This window comes from Patagioenas fasciata, chromosome 2 (assembly GCF_037038585.1).
Source record: "Patagioenas fasciata isolate bPatFas1 chromosome 2, bPatFas1.hap1, whole genome shotgun sequence".
Lineage (NCBI taxonomy): Eukaryota > Metazoa > Chordata > Aves > Columbiformes > Columbidae > Patagioenas > Patagioenas fasciata.
Window position 1 is genome coordinate 70370291 of NC_092521.1, and position 19488 is coordinate 70389778.

Genomic DNA, 19488 nt, shown 5'->3' on the forward strand with positions numbered 1-19488 from the left:
AAATTGCCTTTTATTGTTCAGCATAGAGTAACTATCCAGGATTTCTTCTGTGTGCATTCTTCCACTATGGCTGCAAATTTTTCTCAAGTAATGATGTGTGGGAAGTCCTTGCATTTTGCCACCAGCATGGGGCCTCAGGATAAGTTAATACTGGTGTTCTCAGGGAGAGTTTCTATATACAGCGACTGAAGATGGATTCGGTGTCACCCATAACTAGACAGATTTACCGATTAAAAAGAGAAATAAATCAATAAATTACTATGTTCTTTATAGAAGAATTTTAATTTGGACATTAAATTTTTGCCTGAAATTACTATTTACTGTTTATCTATAAGTGCATTTAATACATCAGTTTACTTTTCTTTTTTAATTCAGTTTCATGTTTACTAACAATGAGAGAATGACAACATTTGTTACCCATTCATTTATGCTTGCTGTTGTTACTAAAATATTTTACACAAGCAAGTAATTTAGGATCACAGTGTGAGTGCTATGTTTGTAGTGTGAGTGTTCAGGAAAATAAAAAGTGTAGTAAGAAATTTGTAAGATAAAAGCTTTCTCTTCAGTGTTTTGTTTAAATGAGCTTTGAGCAAATCTAAGATTTCTTTTTGAGTACTTAAAGAGAAATCACAGATTTCTTTTAAGACCCCTGATTTCTTTCAGAAGTGAATTACACTTTGTGTTTTTCAGGGTTTTGTGGTTCTTTGATATAATGTATTTGGCTTGTAATTTACCTGCAGTGACAGGAGGCCTCTTAGAGGCTGTAGTATTTTTTCTTCTGTCCTCCTCCCAGCACTGCTTGGCATGGTGTTGCATGATGTGGGAGAGCTTACGCACCCCTGTTCTGGCATTTCAAAATTCAGATCAGCACCAAGGCTGTATGTGTCTTGAGAGAAATCACAAAATAACCCCCACAAACAAACAAAACCAACCAACCAACCAAACTCCAAAACAACAAATAATAACCCACAAAAACCCTGAACAAAACGATAAACCCCAAACCAAACAAAATCCCAAACCAAAACAACAGCAACAACAAGAAGTTAATTTGGGACTATGGAATGTATTCTGTTCTGTGGTGAACATTAATGTGATAATTTCCACTTATTTGTTTGCATTTGTTTTAGGAGCAACAGAAGGTGATCAGTCTCCACAAGCTTCATCATCATCTTTATCCTCTTCTTCATCCTCTTCTGGGAGCAGACAAAGACCTGAGATTGGAGCTTTTTTTAGAAAAAAGAAAACTAGTGATATTTACTTTGTTACACTTGTGTGGGCCATTGTCATTGTCCAGATTTGGCTAAATTTCTGGATTGTGCAGCTATTGCCTGTGCCTTTTGCAGGTAATATATCCATTTATTGTACTTAATGTATATTAAATGAGGACTTTGGATAGCCTTAGGCTTTGTGTTTAAATGAAATAGAAGGAAAGGCTTGTTAAGGCTTTTTGTTAAGACAAGATGAACTGGAGCTTCAGATAGGAAGACAGATACGCACTGTCTGTTGCTATGTAGCAGACAACTTTGTAAAATTGATTTGTCTGTTCACGGTTGTAGTTATCTGGAATAATTTAGTGCCATACCTTACATTGTAACAATACTTCTGGTTTAGAGTACATCTTTCATGGTTTTTGCCCCTATAGATAAAGACTATTTTAGCTGTTTTTCAGTAGCCAAGTACAGCTCACGCTAACTTTAAATTTACATTAAAAATGGGTTGCTAGGCCCTGTGGAGAAGTCACAAGATAAAATTGGTTCTAATTCTAGATCTAAGGTTAATTAGCGTTGTTCTTCACATCTACATGCATCTGTTCTCTTATATATCAGGCAAGATTGGAGTAGTTATGATAGGTATCGAAAGAGTTTATTTTAAAACTAAATTACACTTTTTCCAATACTCTTTTGGGAGGTGAATAGGGAAGATGGGAACTCTGGAAATATGCATGAGCTACTATGAATCTGTAGGCATTTCCTTTCATTCCCCTACGGTAAACAAAATTAGTTTCATAATTTGTTTGGATTTTCTCTAAACTTCACTTAAAATGCTATTTTTCAGCAGTTCTAAATGTATTTAACACTTAAATCTAACTATTTTCCCATTTACCAAGTGTGGTGATTTAGCCCCAACTGGCAACCAAGTGCCTGCAGAGCCAATACTGTTGTCCTGTCTTCCGTCGTGGGCTCCCATCATGAGCTGCAGCTCCCTTTTGGGAGGTACCAGCTCAGGCATCTCCTTATCCCTGGGCCACAGTCCCTCTGGAGATGTGCCTGCTCTGGCATGGGTCATCCATAGGCCACAGTCCTTCTGAGGGTTGTGCCTGCTCCATGGTGGAGTGCTTCTGCTCCCCTGGCCTTTTCATTCACTCTGTTCATCCCTTTGTTCTGTCTTCCTCTCTACTTGCTTGCTCTGTGTTCTTTCCTCTTCTCCCTCTCTAGTGTTTTCTGCCCTTCGTTAAATACGTTTTCACAGAAGCACCACACTTGTGCCTGATGAGTTCAGCTTTGGCCTGTGGTGCGTCCATTGTGGAGCGCCCTGGAATCAACTGTGTGTGGCACAAGGCAGCCCCAGCCACTCTGCATGGAGGCCACCCCAGTGGCCACCCTGCTACCAAAACCTTGTGATTTACACCCAATACACAAAGCCACGATAAACCATCTTGTTGTGCATCTGGAAATCACGACTGTTGGGGCTGTGCTTACAGGTTCGAGGAGCTGTGAACTCTGAGAGGCACAGTGAATGAGGGACATGGTGAAAGGAACAGCTGCAGATTTGGCTGCAATACTGTAGGAGCAGCTAAAGGGTAACACGATGGTTAGGAATATAAATAGCTGAAAACAGAGTAAGCGGAGAGAGGGATTTGATCTTTGTTTCATTGCAGTGTAGTTGCAGCAGAAGAAACTGCCTGGTTTTGTTGTCTGGTCATCAATGGAACTGGAAGGCTGGATGTAGCTCATAAATAGATAATAAAAATTATAAAGGGATTAGAAAATAAATTTTAGACTTCCTAGAAACAGAGACTTGCATGGCTTAACTTATTGAAAAGTCAAGGAGTGACTTAACCACTGTTAAGAAATACCTACTTGGATGGAAGAAAAAATCGGTACAGTAGTTTTATAATTAGGTAGAAAACAATAAATGGTTTTAAGCTTGAACCAGATGAATCTAAATTAAAGTACACACCTATAACTGTAATGGGTGAATACTACTGCTTCCAGTCATTAAGTCCAAAATAGCTACCTGAACAATAAACTCATGCCAAATTAGGAACTGAATTTGAGAATATTTGTCACTTGGTGCCATAGTGGTGACATTGGACTATTTGAGTGCTTTTTCTTGGCATATAACTGAGTATAACTAGATCACCACAAAAATATTGTGAGAAGGGATTGTAATGATGAAGAAAGCCAAATTTAGAACAGTGATTCACATTAAGTGTCAGAAGGTGAATGATGGTAACCTGGATTGTTAAAAGAGAGGTGATATTAAAATATTTAGTAGTGGAAAATAGGGAGGCTTATAAAGCAAGTTGCCTTACAGCTGTTCAAGTTTGAGGACACTAATAACTTTAAGCAGTTCTGAGACCTTAAGAAGAATGTCTCTAATATGTAAAAAACAAAAACTAAACCACCCCAAAACCTTAAATAGAAAAGTGTTAAACTCACCAGAGTTCATTATATTGGTAGACTTCTGTGAGGTACCATTTAGATTATTAGAAATATCTTGGTACCATTAACATTTTTTCTTGAATGCAGTTGTACTTCAGTAGAATGAGATGCTCTTTTAAAAATGTTAATATAGAGGCTGGAAAAATTATACCATAATTATACCATAAGATGAAAAGGTGAAAAAATGACTTTTGAATTTAAAAGCTATGCAATAAACCAGGTTGTGGAACACTTGTAGGATTTTGTTCAGTGATATGAGCCTGGGAATCCTGGTATTGTCTCTTTTTAAGATCTTACATTTACTTCCTTACTTGTTCTGCTGTCTCCTTTTTTAAGTCTATTTTTGTCCTGAGGTCATTTTGTGCTTCCTGGAGATTATTATGCAGTCTTCTCTTCTTTTGCTCACAACTTTTTAATAACAGTCCTCTTTTAACTTTTTCTCTCTTGCCTTTTTTTAACTCAATAAAATTACAGCTGCATGATTGTAGCACCTCCTGACATCGCCTTTGCAATAAGTGTACACTCGGTTATTTTACAAGATACTATTTAAACACTTATTTTTAAATAATAGCAGAAGGTTAGAATGCCATTCAGATATGTTGTTCACCTTGTAAAATTCAAGGTTGCCCTGCTTTGCAGCATTAAGTCTATTTACCATGAGTTGTATTTCATCATACAAAACTTCAGCCTGCAAGTTAGGTGCTGGCACTTGCACTATATTTTCTCCTTTTTTTTTTTTTTTTTTTTGTTTGTTTGCCACATGATCTTTAGTGGAAAGATTATTTCTTCAAGAGAATAAATCCCATATTTGCCATGTGGTGGTGCCAGAGGGTAAGTAAACCAAATGTCAGCAAATTGTTGAATGAGCTCTCCATGAAAAAGAACTATTACACAAATGGCTTACAGACAGTAGGTTCTTGTTGAACTTTGATAAATGCCCTCTGGATATTAAAACTTAACCTTTTTGACTATGTGTGTCACTTTACACATCTCCAAGTAGAAGCGTGATGTGAATTTTTGAGGATGAGGGTGTTGATGTAAGGCAGTAGTAAGTAATGAATCTAGCTTGGAGAGTAGCCTTTGTAATAAAAAACCACTTTATTAAAAGTGCACTTCAGTGTAATGATGGGGAGTTCAGTATCAAATGTTGCTATAAATATAATATAATTGGAGGAGTACTGCTAGCATTTTCACATTTTACTGTGTAAGTAGAATTTTTAATACTAATTGTAATTTTTTATCTACATGTGACATTTGTGGTTAATAAATTCTGGGTTTAAAAAAACAGGTAGAAATTAGGAGAATTATGTGATTCTTTTGCTAATGGTTTCACTTTGTTTTCTGTTAGAACTATAGTTTTCAGTGTTTGGGGATGTAGCGTTAATTATTTCAGAGGTTTGTGTATCAGTAGTTCGTGTCAGGACTGGGTTGTGAGATCTTCTGGTCTGTTACTGCTATATATAATAATGCTTTAAGTTGGGGGATCTTGTAATGATATTTTTGTGACTGGTATGTTTCCGTTAATGCTCAATTAATTCACATTATAAACAAAGATTTGTATTACAACTGATGGCACTTAACTCCTCTGTTTTGATGTTAAAGTTGCTAGCGGCTTTGGAAGATTACTCACTTTTCTTCTTTTCAGTGAAGACAAAATAGATAGTTTGAGTGATCTAACATTTTGTTGAATTGAAAAAGTATATGGCAAATATTTCATGACTGTTAAAGACCTATTTGCTTCCAAAGAAAGTTTCATATGTACCATGCTTTTTTGCTTTTATGTTCCTGATGGTGATGATTCACAAGTGTTGCGTGTATTGTCAGTAAGTGAGAAAGAGCAGTGCCCTTGCAGAATTGGAACCATAAGCCTTGTGCAAAAGTATCTGGGCTTTATTTCATGGCAAGTAAACAGACATGAGCTTTTATTTCTGTGATGATAACACTAGACATTTCTAGTGTTGCTGAGAAGCTCTTTATTTTACAGTGGATATGTGTTAGGAGTGTTGGAGAAAAGCTGTTTGCGGTAGCAAAGTGCTTCTTTTGGGGGGAGAAAAAGTTGAAAATTTATTCTGTTGTCTGGTTTTGAGAAGTAGTATGGGTTTCTCTGAAGCGTTGTGATCATCAAGATTGAAAGCTGATCTCAAAATAATGTTTTTAGGTTTAAAAGTAAAATTAATCAGTAGCTGTATTTCAATTGAAGGTTTAAATGAGCACTTCTTTGCTGTGAAATTAGGCATGATCTGCTGTAATTGTCTAAAGGCCTAAAACTTAAGAATTGAGGCTGAAAATTTTCTTTCATGCGTAGCATACTGTTAAGTTCTGAATGTGGTATTTTGTGTGTAGTTGTCTGGTGTGGTGGATGTGTGAAGATGTGATAAATCCACTGTATTGGGACTGTGCAATGGCAGCTTGATACGTGCTTATCCCAGGCCTTGACCAAGTCTGTTAGCTGCATGATTGGGTAGTGTGCAAGCACCTTCTGCTGCCATCTAAATTCCATGTGGATAAGCATAACTGTAAAATGAGGGATGAGATTAATACTAAAGCCACTTGAAAATTCTAAAAACAGTTTCTAATCGGAAATAAAACTCAATAAGGTTTTTATTTCTTTTTCATAGGTCTTTCAGAATGGAGTAGATGCAGTCTTGTGGTGCTCCTCTGAAATCTCTAATACTTAATTTCCTTCTTGTGGTTACAGTTTGGGCACTTAAAAAACTCGTGGTTCATTTTGGAGTTTTGAACTTCATGGCAAACCATTGCAAAAGTTGGTGGCAACTCATTGAAAATTTTGTGAAGGAACGTCAGGAAGCTCTTGCTCCACGGCCCATCAGAGGGCTTGGAAGAGTCATACTAAAGCTTGACAGTAAGGTATTTCTACTTATTTTCTTAAACAGCCTGAAAGTTTTATTCTCTGTTCACTGTATGCTGAAGTGCTCTAATTCTAAAATAAATGTCTGTCTCTAATGGACATGTCTCTCATGTAAAACTTTATCTGTTTTATGGTGTATTTTAAACCGTGTCTCTTCTTTCACTATTCACACTTAAGTACACATTTAAACTTTGTTAAATGATTACATGCAAAGCTTGACAGAAGTCACTTTTTAAATGTTGAGTTAGTTTTAGAAGATTCCTTATTTGAGAAAGGCGAACTTCTCATGGTTCAGTCACCCTACCTGATTACAAAGACTTTAAAATAAAATTTAATCAGATGTAATCTGAAGGATGAGATGTTCCTACTTCTGTTATGAAAACTTAATTGAAAAAGCAACCCATTTTATTCTGTAAATAGGGCCTGAGCTAGTTTGAACACGTTTGTTTACACTGTGTGGAAGTATAGTTGTTGAATATGGTGGGCTGGTGGTACAGAAGGGAGGCTTCCCTCTGTAAGAGAAGAATACGGTATTTGGGAAATGGCATAGAATAAGGCTTCTGTGCTCCCCTCCTTTCTCCCCCTCTCAAAATGCACCCACATTTGCATTGCAAATGGAAGAGTTGGAAAGCTCCATAAAATCTATGAAGGCTTCTCAGTTTTAACTTAATCTGAAAGATTATTTGTTCTAGTAGCTTTCTGTAACTGTGTTGTTGAAGTATTTTCTGCTTTAGAAAAAGCTATTGCGTCAGACTTCCTATAACTGAAGAGCTGAACCCTGTAAGTACATTCGTCAGAGCATCTGCACCTCAGCAGATCCATCTCCAATTTATAGCTCTGAATTCCTATAGGAAAAGGAAGAGCTTAAGTCCAGATATAAGGGGTAAATGGATGTCAAAAGGTCAAAAAAAACCATTACAATGACTGTAGGAAATAAGTAATAATTTCACAGAGTTCATTAAGGAAGAATTTGAAAAAGGAAAAAAGCCTTTCGGAGTACAGCTATGGACAAGATAAAAGGAGTTTCCAAAGGCAGTGGAAAGTATTAACATATTAGGATAAAAGCTTACATTACACAAATCTTTTAATTAAAACTTCTGTTTTGTCAGTAAGAACACTCTCTAGACACAATGTCATATGTATTGTATTTCATGAGTTGTTGAGATTAGTATCCTCGTATTGCGTAGCTATATCGTATAGTATCCTTCCTAATTCCACTAAGACTTTTGTCCTCAAAGGAGGTAGGGCTTTTGTCATAATGTGCAGCAGATCTTACCACTCTTCAGCTTACATACATTTCAAGTCAGTTTATATTCATGTTGTTCTTGTCTAAGCAAAAGAACAGTGTAAGCACAACTCATTTCTCTATCTCCCTTCTCCTCCCCATTTTTTAGGTGACAGTCATATTCCTTCTGAGTCTGTGCTGTGTGTATTAAGGCAATTTAAGCTCTTCTGGTCATTATAAGGACACTTGATACTCTGCATGATGCTGTTGCCCTTGTTTGTGCCTATTCTAATTACAGTTCGTCTGGCTTTATCATGGGTGACTGGAATTATAGGTGGTCTTCCAGTGCTTATCACACTAATGCTTTCATATCTTTTAAGTTCTACTGGATACGCTTATTCTGTGCATTGTAGGATCACAGATGCATCTTACCTCTGAGAATTTGGGAAGCAATGAGATAGGATATTGGCAATTTTTATTTTTGCGGGGACAGGAAAAGGAGAGGAATGAAAATGACATCCTTGCAAGTTTTTTTTTTCAAAAGGATGGATGAGTGGTATTTAAATTCAATTACCAGACATTTTAGCTTAATTACGCACTGTTGAAGAGGAAATAAAAATAATGCAAACACAAACCAGAAATTCATGCAGTAAATTGTTACAGCTTACCGTTTGCGGGTATGTGAGGAACCAAGACTGAAGGATGATTTCATTTGCAATTAGATGTTTAATTTTTTAGTATTTTATTTGTGCTTTCCTTTCTTGGGAGCTGAAGCTTCTTAGTAATTTTTTGTTTGTTTGGCTTGTTTCTGTTTTTTTTTTTTTGCATACTAAGTTAACTGGAGGCTGAATCTCAGGCTCAGGACATATTGGTGCTCTTAGCCAAGTACAACAAGCCATTGACAAGGTCTGTTTCACACACCTGTCTAGTGGTACTACTTGGTCTTTCTAAAGTAGTATGGCCTGTTAGGAAACAGTTCTAGTTCTGAGTAAAAGGTAGTGAGGATGATGAGACGTCTTCAAATGGCACGTCTTTTTCTCCCGTATGAGGTTTAGGACGCTAGTGTAGATGATCCAGAAAACAATGCATTGTGATAAATAATGGGGGAATACTGTTTATACGTGCAAATTTCTGAGCTTTACTGATTATGTCTGTTTCTTAAATAAAAGCAGTAAGGAAAGAACTGCTCTTCTTCTTTCCCACTGTTCATCAACTTTGAGTTATGCTGGAAATCAGGCTACTTTTCACTCAAGTTCTGATCAAGGCAGAAGAAAGTAGGGCATTGTTTTTCATTTTCTTTATAAACAGTAGATCAAGCTGGGCCTGTATGTGCAGGCCTGCTTTAAATATGAACTGTAGAAATAGAATGTTCTTACCATATTCTTTAGTCCCTGGTTGTGCATTTGCCCCATGGAGCCCACAGAAGTAGCAGTTCAGAGATGAGAGACTTCCTGGAGGAAAGAGAAGTTTCTGTTGTCACCCATCAAGTCATCTTAAAGCTTTATAGATATGGTATCATGTGTGTTTTTATCAACAGTCAAGAACTAATGATTTGTTTCACTGATTTTTTTTTTTTTTTTTTTTTTAAAGACTGTCCTTTAATAAGGGCAGTTTTATTTTAGCTGGAGTTTGCAAGAGAGTTCAGCAGCACGCACTACGCTTTTTTAATTAGAATGTGCTAGTATCAGTGAATCATGTAGTTATTTTATGCTTTTCCTTGGTATAGCGTACTACAATTTTATATATGGAGTACCGGAATAGTTTTTTTTGGACTTCGGGTAAAGTCAAGGTTTGGTTCTTCTGGTACCAAGTTTACCGTGCAGTTAAAGCAAGGACAGAAAATAGGGATAATCTCTGCCAGTGCATATATTATTCTAGGAAATACTTCCGTAGACATGTAAGGTCTGATATAAGTGGTTGTTCAATAAAATACTGGGAAAGTGGCTGTAGCCTTATTAATTTTGGGTGACTTGAAGATCAGAATTAAGCTGTAGCCTATTTTTAAATGTAGATTGATTACATTTGTAGAACTACTTAAACATTAGTAAGCTCGTAGGCAGGTGAGGCCTCCCAGATATAATCTAAAACATTAGTAAAAAAGATTGATATTTTTGATATATAGTGTTACTTCATAGTTACTGTATTTATAATGAAATTCTAGGAGACTGAAATTATAGAAAAATACCAAAGACTTCCTTTCACATTCTACTAAAATCTCAGGGTAACAAGAGAGCTCTAGCTTTTGTTGTGTTGGATTTGCAAAGTGGAGAAATACAGGAAGAAACTTAGATCTCATGGCTAATATATAGTGGGTTTTAATATGCAGAAGTAAAGTTAAAGGCAAAAGTGTGTTGTTGAATCAGTAAACTACCTTTGTTCACTGATTAAATTATTCCATAGTTGAAGAGGTGGAATAGGAACAAATTCTGCTGTCAGTTTGAGGCTTTTGAAGCCTTGTTATTGCTTTCCATTACTGTGATTCTTTTGATGAGTAGTAAAAATGGATGCTTTGTAACATATTTTATTTTAATGTTTCCTGTGTTCATGTTTCTTTCTAAATCTGTTCCTTGCTTCTGATATAACTTAACATTCTGAGATTTTATTTTATTTTATTTGAAAGGTTCTTACATTTTGCTTTCATTGGGAGCTAATATAATTTCTGGCAACTAGTCAAAACTCTAAATTTGACCATTCAATGATCTTGTTTTCAGGGAGAAACAAATTTATCTCACTTGATCTTAACCTCTAACAGAGATGAATAATAACGATAAAGCTTTTAACTGTTGTGCTGATGCTGCTAACTGATTACTAATGGCAAGAATTAGGAGTATCATCCTACGTAAACTAGGTCCTAAAATGAGTGTACATGAGCAGTATGGGTGAGAATTAGTTAAGAAAAATAACTGTAGTACAAAAGGATGAATTGCCTGTAGACAAGTGCAAAGAACTCCTGCACAACGAATAAAATTATATGAAATCCAAACATTTATTTGATCTACAATTTGCTGTTGTGTGTATATCAGATTTAGTTACGTATTTTATATTGTGCTGTTGAACGTGAATGTTGTAACATGAATGTGATACTAAAAAAAATATAAAATTTAACAGTAGGTGACATAATAGGAATGTTTTGAAATACGTAGGAAACTGCCTGAATGGGAGTATTAATGCAGTGAACAAGTATCTCCTGTTAAGTTTTGGTGTTTCAGTAAAGTGCTCTTCTCAAAATACTTTTGCAAGTCCTGCTCTGAAATCTGAAATGTTAGCTCTCAGTGTAATTAAACTGGAATTGCCCAGATTGTGCTGATAGCTCTGTTAATAGCATTAAAGTTGTTCTTATTTGTTATGACTCTCTTTGTTTCAAAAAGCGCATGTTAATAGTAAAATCTAGATGCATTCATTAGAAATTATGATCTTTTCTTCCTATTGCAATTTACCTTTCTGTCTGGAAAAATTTCATTTTCGTTCTGTGGATGACTTTGCCTGCCTCTCATTGCTTTTATTTCCCCTCTCTATTACTGCATTTTTCAATGATTTTCCACTGTGTTCTTGTCTTTTTTTCCCTTTCTCCCATCTCCCCCTGCCACTGACAAGCTGTGGCACTGGCTTAATAAGAAGGTAAATAAGCAGAAAAATTGTGATTCCAACTAATGGATTCTGTGGTTTTGGGGAGGTTTTTTGGTTTTGTTTCCTTTTTTGCAGCATGAACACTCCTTAACATGCCTTGCTTCTTAGTTTTCTCATCCAAGTGTCTCTCTCCAGCTCTTGATATAAGCTACTGAAGGTCATATAATTCTACCTGATCTCTTGTCTTCTACTAAAATGAATGCACATAGTTAAGTGTTTGGTACAGCAGAAATATTACACTGGCCTCTCGAACAGTCTGATTTAGTGACACTCTTATTTAGGACCAGGTTCTTACTTGTATGCATAACAAAACCAGTTCTCTTCTGGATGGGAGAGCTGTTCATTGCTCAGAGAAAGCATCAGTTAACAGGATTAACATGGGAGTTGTGAGGGTGAAGCATGCTTGTAAAGCCATGAATGTGCTTGCAAATAGCGCATTGACCGGCTTCAGTCAGTCCTGTTAGTCTTGTACTTAAGATGTGTCAGACTGGCCTGTATATTCAGTGGTATTCAGTGTAGCAGGAGTGAAATGAGAATACTCACAGTCTCAGAGCTGCTGAATCCAACGTCAGTCTTAAGGGAAGTGAGGGTTTGTAGAAAAATTTTTAAAAATGTAAGTAAAGCAGTTGGTATAGCTAAAATATTGTTTCTTTTGTGTAGCTTGTAAACATGTGGTATGTGTTTTCTATGAAATTTACTCCTCAATTCCTGTGGTTCATCTTAATCAACTAGAGTTTATTGTTCTTTGGGGAACTGTCACACCAAGAGAACTTAAAACCTATTCAGTCCATGTTTGACCTCATGTGTGACTGAAATCTGGACAACTCCTCAGAGCAGAGAGATCTCTGGGACTTGGACAGCGTCATTGCTTCCAACCAGCACAGAGCTGGAGAGGGATACCTGCAGCATGTGTGACTGCAGGACCTCAGAGTTTTAAAGATGAAAAACTAGTATGTGATCAAATGTATGAAAACCAGGTAGGGAATAAGACTGCATGTAGTGTGCAGGCTGAGCAGCTGTAATGAATTTAGAAAGGTTGATCTTCAGTATTTAATCAGTAAACTCAGGGTTACATGGTAGGGGTCTTTCTGTGTTTCTGAACAAGAAGGTAGAGTTTCTTGGTTCATGATTCAGTTATAATTATCCACTAAGAAGGCAAATTTTTGGATGTTCTCTTACCCTTGAACATAGTTTGGTTGTTTTAAAATTAGATTTTTACTTCCTGACTTTGAAATTTTTGCATGATGTGAGTGACTTATAATTAGTAAATATGTGTAACCATAACCCTTCATAATTTTTTTTTATTAGATATTGGTTTGTTATCACAGTTTAGGTGAAGAGCTGAGTTCAGTGGGCCACAGGTAAAAGTTTAGTCTTGGCTATGTTTTTCTGGCTCCAAGATTGTCATGTGCTTGTTTGAAAATTCATGTAGGTAGATCAATTTTTTTGTTAGTATTGATAGGTTGCAAAAATAATTTCTCTGTAATTGCTTTGAACTTTAAAATGTCTAGATTTTATTTTTAGTTTAGAGATTTGCGTTACTCTGTAGATACAGTTTCTTAACAGCATTTTTTTTAGTTCCTAGGAGCTATTTTTGAAAACTACTGGTTTATTTTGCAGTTTCATAGGAAGAGATCCTGGAAGTCCTGTAGTGTTACAGGCAATGTTGATCCCAGTGCATGAGAAAGTAGCAATAATATTATAATCAATATTTTAAAAAAGGTAAAAAAAAAAAAATGCTGTGCAAACTGTGTCAGGTTCTTGCAGGTTTGTTCTGTTGAGTTGTGTTTGGTTTGGGTCTTTTTAATAATTACGTTTAAACAAATCATACTCTACTAGAGGCAAATAAAGGAGGACAGTTGTAAGACTGGGAGGCAATTAAAAAGTTGTTTCCTTTGCACCTTTCTCCTTTTTGCCTGTCTTTGGAGGGAGGTACTCGAGAACACCAAGATAAATTTCTGATAATCTACCAAGAAACTAAAAATATACCGCCTAGAGATGGCAGAATTTGAAATGATGGCTTATTGTGGCTGCTAGTGATAAACTTTTTTTTTCTTTCTTCCTATTCCGGTTCTAAGAGCTTCTGTCAATGACCTACTAGAAACATTTTGAGGTTTTTTTGACAAACAAGGATAATATATAACCACATAGTTTAACACGGTATATGTAGCCCAAAATATAGAATAGGTTCAGTTGGGCTAGCATGGTTTATTCTTCATAACATTGTCTATGGCAGGAGTCTTTAGAAAGAATTGCTAAATTTTGCAGTTGGAGGGACACAGGTATGAACAGACTTGAGATCTCATATAGACCGTTCTGTCTTTTCTCACTCGACTAGTCATCTGACTCATTTCAACGTAACCCTGAGATGTGTCCTGATTATAGGCTTCCACTTCTTCTCTTCAGATGATATTAATAAGATGATATCCTCAAATATTAACTGAACTGAGAGGAAATGTCAACAAGCCTAAGAAATGTCTTGGGGGAAAAAATCCTGGTAGATAGTGAAGCTGTTTAAAGAAAAAAAAATAGTCCTTTTTGGTAATGTTATATAGATAAAATTGGAGCAGATGTTCAGATATGCTTCACTGTGTGGGTAATGCAATAGATAAAACATACCAGAAAAACTAGCGTTCTGATGGCTGTGCAGTGTGAAACATGACAATATGAATTAATAGATGATGTATCATACCACATAACATGGAGAACTTGTTTAAATAGTAGGATTCCCAGTTGTTAAGCATGAGCTGTAGTTATGTTACAGCTCAGTGTATTTTGGTTTGTTTCATCACCCAAAAGTTGAAAGCAGGGAGTATTTGCAAATTGTTGAGAAGCATTTTAACAGAATGTAGTTTATCTTAAAAACTTTTTTTTACAGTGAGCTAAATTGAAAAATTTAAAAAAAAAAAAAAGTTGAGACCTTTCCCTTCAAAACTGTGACAATTAAGGGTAGTTTTTTTGTGGACAGTGTATCACAAATCAGCAATATTTCAGTTTGGTTTTTCAAGTGTGACCTTCTGTAGCTTAGGAGCCTTGCTTTCCTTTACCTTTGCATAATATTGGGTGTTGCAGCAGCATCAGCTTCCTGCTATTGACTAATCTTTAGATTAAAAACTCAGAACTGAATTTAAAACTTCATGATCTCTGGCTAATGACTAGTGTTCAGTTAGTGTATGTTTGTCTTTGTGTGCATGCCCATGATTTACAGGAAAGGCGTAACGAGGGTCTGGCAGGGTTGGGGTAAGAACAAAGTCTGGACCTGGTTCAGTGGTAAGTACAAGCGCACAGGGAGTTAACAGTCCAGCTTACCTGCAGTAACATGGCACCCGTGCATTATTTAGCGTGAGTGTGCAAATGTGAGTGTTTCCTAGGGAACTGTTGTGGCTAAATGTAGAGGAAGGAAGAGAGGTTTAATAGCAAGCCAGTTAAAGGAGGGGGAGTAAATATAGCCCTAAATGAATGTTGTGCATCTGATTTTACTTGTACAGTACTCAATCCAATGCAGTCTTCTCCTGTGATTTGTCTGTACCAGCTGTATAACTTGGATCTCCTCGAGACTGGGCGAGGGCTGTGCTTGCAGTACCTGCAGGAACACCAGAGCTAGCTTTCATCTGGCTTGCTTGGGCTACCGACCCAAACAAATAAACACAAGGTGGGCTTGGATGGCTGCGGCTGCTGCCTGTACTGGTACAACACCAGTGCTGCCATTGCTTATTGACTAGATTAAATGTAATTCAGGACTTCTGTGTGCTGCAGCCACAGCTCAATGGCAGTGTAGGCTTGCTCCAACCCACAGTAAGGAGAGTCTAGAAAAGATGCCCTGTTTGTCACGTTCCAGTTCACAGAGCGTCCTGATCCTGATCTTTTGGAGCTTGATCTTCCAGTAGTTGCTACTGTGGTGAAACATCCAGCTTCAGCTGCACTGAGATTTCATCTACTGGATACCACTCACGCAACCATTGAGGCTGGCGTTTTTAGAGATTTCTGACAGTACCTCCAATTTCTTGGATTCAGTGAGCCTCATTAGGGTGTTGTATGTAAGACCAGCTAGCAGATTACTTTTATCTCTGCCTTAGAAAGCAAATAGCAATTAGTTTGAACTTTGTTAACTAAGAAATAACAATGGCAGCTTGAATTTTAAATAGCTAAAATTTGAAGCCCATACTATAAAATTTCTATCCCCTGGCCATCCAGTATTTTTCAATGATGTTTTTAATTTCTGGCCTTTAAAACAGAGGCTTTTATTTCTTGCTTCTCTTGCATAATGCTTAGATGTATGTGAGGCTTGGAAAGACACAGCAAATCCTGTTTTCAGTCTTATTTCCAAAGAGGTAGCAGCGCCGTGTATAGGCTACTCAGAGTTTTTCAGAAAGCTGCAGTACTGCTGCGGGCAGGTAACCTCTGTCTGGCACTGGCAGGGCATTTCTCATTGCTGAAATATTTCGGCATTGCTGAAAAATGTTAATATCTAAGACAAAAGATTTTGCAGATTCTGTCAGGTTCTCTGAATTCCTTTCTACAGGACATAATATAAGTACAGATTTTGTTACAAAAACTTGCTGGGTCAACATCTTGCTTCCTTTGAAAGGATTTTGCTGTCTTCCAGTTTTCTTCATAATTTCCAACAACAGTTCTAAAATGCTGAATATAATCCTTGTGTTAATTTAGATCAAACAAGGAGCTTGTTGTAGAAGAACCTGAAGTTGAAAAATAATTGCTTAAAGTACATTAATTGCTCAGATGCTACAGGATGAGCACCGAAAAAAAGACCCTTACTTTTTTTCAAATAAGAGGTACAACTTCAGTGTTAACCAATTCAATCATCACACAGCAGTGTGTGGAAGTTAGTTGTTCCAGGGCCAATTTCACATGTAGGTGTAGGGGAAATAATGGAGAAAGAACTAATGTGAACCATCAGCAAGCATATTAGTAGTTTAGTGAGATCTCTAACTAATAGGTTACCAGCCTAGTTGCTGAATGTGTAGCTTGTACGTACTTGGAAATACTTTCATCTACCACACACTGGCTTTGACCTCAGTTCTCTTAAAGCACAAATCTTACAGCTGTACTTCTGCAGCTTTTTTTTCTTCAGTAGTGCCAGATGGAGTAGAAATAACCTTGGTATTTGACCCATAGAAGCTAGAAAAAATTCTTTGTTTATTCTTGCATGGCTTTCCCAGCTTTTTATGTGAACAGTCAATATATGTATGAGACAGAACTCAACTTGCGGTATTGTAGAGCACTCTGCATAGTCATGTGGCTGAGCAGTTCTGTCATTTTGAATGACATTATCAGAATTTTTCTAATCTTAAGTGGTATCACTATTTGTTTGTGGACATGTGTACAATGGGCCTTTCCATAAGCTGACAGAACAACTTACATGCCTGTTTCCTGTATCAGTAGGTTTAGCTGATGCGTATTTAATGCTGAGCATCCTTTCAAGATTGACAGTGGATAGAAATAGTCAATGCTGAATAATTGGCCAGATGTTCAATAATGTAGAAACCTCCAGCCCCATTTAAGTTCAGAAGATGATAAGCAGCTTTAAAAATTTGGTTACTTGCAGAAATGCATCATTTGTTGTTTAGATGCCAATTAGCTATTAATATTTGAAAGTTATGGTTGTCCTTTACAATATACCTTGATAGCTTCCAAGTCCTGTGCATACAGTGTCTGGAAGTTTCCAAGCTCTGAAGGACAAGAAACAAAGACAACTTTCTTGGTTCATAGCTGTAATGAGTGCTAGCTTCTTTAGGTCTAGTAAGCAAACATTGCATTATTGCTTGCTTTTCAGAGAGCTTGCTGTGTCTTGTGGTAGTGTGTAAATGTCGTTTGCAAAATCACATATCATGACCTTAATCATGCTAACATCGCTTGTTAATTGTTCATCTCCAAGCTTGAGCATAAATGCTGTTTGATTAGCGCCTGATTTTGCACTTTGATTTTAAATTAAGATAACAATACTGTCGTATAGCATTGTTTTCATTAATGATTGATTTATATGCTGTGATTTTTTTTTTCTTCTTTTTTCTGCGCAGATGATCGTGTGGTTGGAGAAAATGCTAGATAAAATAATCAGCATTTTCATAATATTTTTGCTAGTGATAGGAACCCTTCTGCTAGCCCTGCTACTTACTGCAAAGGTACAGTGCTCTAAGGAATGTAATGATAGAGCTCATTTTAAATGCTGAATTAAAATTACTGATATTTGTGCAAAATTATGTAGCTTAAAGAGTTCTTTGAAAAATTTAGCAACTAGATGCTCTGTAGTTGAACTTGTTGCCATTGTTATATATAAAAAAATCTCTATATATGTATTTATATCTTTATTTACATATATGACAAAACTAATATATAGACACTTGGAAATAAAAAATATATTCTAGTAAAAGAATTACTAGCTTGTATTACAGGGATAGATTTCTTCTGCATCCTGTTACACTTTTCTTGTCAACAGCAGAGCCACTTAGAGTTTTTTCTTTTTAATTTACATTGTATCAGAATCTTATTTGCAAAATGCTTAAGGTGTATTTGTCAATTTGTGTAATTGCCTGTAACAACCTCATGGTATCCTGTTTGGAGTTTAAATGTGCTGAGATTCATGATTAGATGTTTTCAGAACTGATTTTTTTGTCTGTGGTTGGGTTTTTTTTGCTCACCAGAAGAGGTCACTCATGTACCTATTTTCCCACCCCTTTTTTTTTTTAATGGGCTGTGTTCATTCTTGAAACTGTCAATGGAGATTGAATGTTTGACTTGAATACAGTTACAGAACAAAAATCAATGGGTTCTCTTTTACCCAAAATGTAGGCTTATATAATGTTGAGTACTTAAAATTGAAAGCTTTAAAAGTTGTGCAAACATTCGTGCCTAAAACCTCCTTATATTCGTAAAAGGAACATGAAGGTATTTATAAAAGGTGTCTTTTATCATTCTTATTGAAGAATTAATTTGGTGAGCCGTTTCATAGCATGGTTGGTCATGTTAGAGCTGAGCATTCATTAATTGTTATATTTCTTTGATCCATGGCTTAAAAAGAAATATCTGAAACTGTACTTTGTATTTTAGCACTTCCCTTAACAGCACTGCTGTATTGGTGATTTTTTTTTTCCACGGATGAAGTAAGGTTTGCATTTCCGTTTGCTATTACTAGTCACACAGTGTGTGACCAAAGCTGTCAGAACAGGCTGATGATATTTGTATTGACTACTTTTTTTGGTTAATGGCACTTCATTCTTCGTAATGACTTGTCTGTGTTGGAAGAATTATTCTTTAAATGTACAGACTAGTCACCCCCAAGAAAAAAATGAATGTAGGAAGAGTTCTAGTTTGCATTACATAACATTTCTCCTCTCTATATTTGATTTAGGTACATCAAGAGAGCGTTCACATGATTCAAGTCACAAGCAGCTTGATCAATGAGACAGTAGCCAGTCACCCAGAATGGGCAAAGTAAGAATGCTGAAGTTAAGCGAATAGTATAGGGTGGATGAACAAGCTTCCAGGTGCTCTTTTGCATAGTTTTTAATAAAAAAAATTCCCTAGGTGTGCAGAAATAGGAGTGACCATTACAGACAAATGTAAAAGCTGAACTCTCGTTTAGGAGTAGTGTTCATGCATTACTCTGGAGGACTGTCAATGTGGTATCTCATCTGAGATCTCATTGGACTTTGGAGAACGATGGCTGCATGAACTCTAGTTACAGTTTCAGAGAAAAAAACTTGCGTAGTGCAGAAAATCAAGAGGTCAATATTCTTTTACCTACGAAGAAAAGTAATGGCAAAGAGTGTTCTCTGTGGAAGGTTGTGAGATGAGCCCAATTATTTTTTCAGTTTAGAGAGCTGGCTGCAGAATGCCTTTGAGGGAATAGGAGTTCAAGAAAATGTTTTTGGAGTTAACTGAAAAATGGTTCGATGGTGGAGAGAAGGGTGGGTGGGGAGAGTTCTGCCAATGCAGAACCTTTCTGAAGGGTTAGACAGACAGAAAAACTTCCATGTTGATGTTCAGTCAGGCAAACGTATAAAGCAGTTCTATTTCCTGAATGCTTTCTTGTTTTAGAGGGGCTCGACATGTGCCATTGAATCATGATGTGGAAAGAAAAT

General features: G+C 36.5%; 1 protein-coding gene across 3 annotated transcripts in view; it reads left to right on the forward strand.

Annotated features, from left to right (window-relative positions):
* The window catches only part of TMEM245 (transmembrane protein 245), an 87338-nt gene that overhangs the window by 19557 nt on the left and 48293 nt on the right, over nucleotides 1-19488 (forward strand). For 2 of the 3 annotated variants that reach the window (XM_065830596.2, XM_065830594.2), the window contains 5 exons: nucleotides 1128-1343; nucleotides 6364-6533; nucleotides 11354-11377; nucleotides 17425-17529; nucleotides 18756-18838. In XM_065830596.2, coding sequence (XP_065686668.1) covers nucleotides 1128-1343; nucleotides 6364-6533; nucleotides 11354-11377; nucleotides 17425-17529; nucleotides 18756-18838 — 598 coding nt within the window. The remainder of the gene's footprint in view (nucleotides 1-1127; nucleotides 1344-6363; nucleotides 6534-11353; nucleotides 11378-17424; nucleotides 17530-18755; nucleotides 18839-19488) is intronic. The other variant, XM_065830595.2, reaches the window with a different exon arrangement.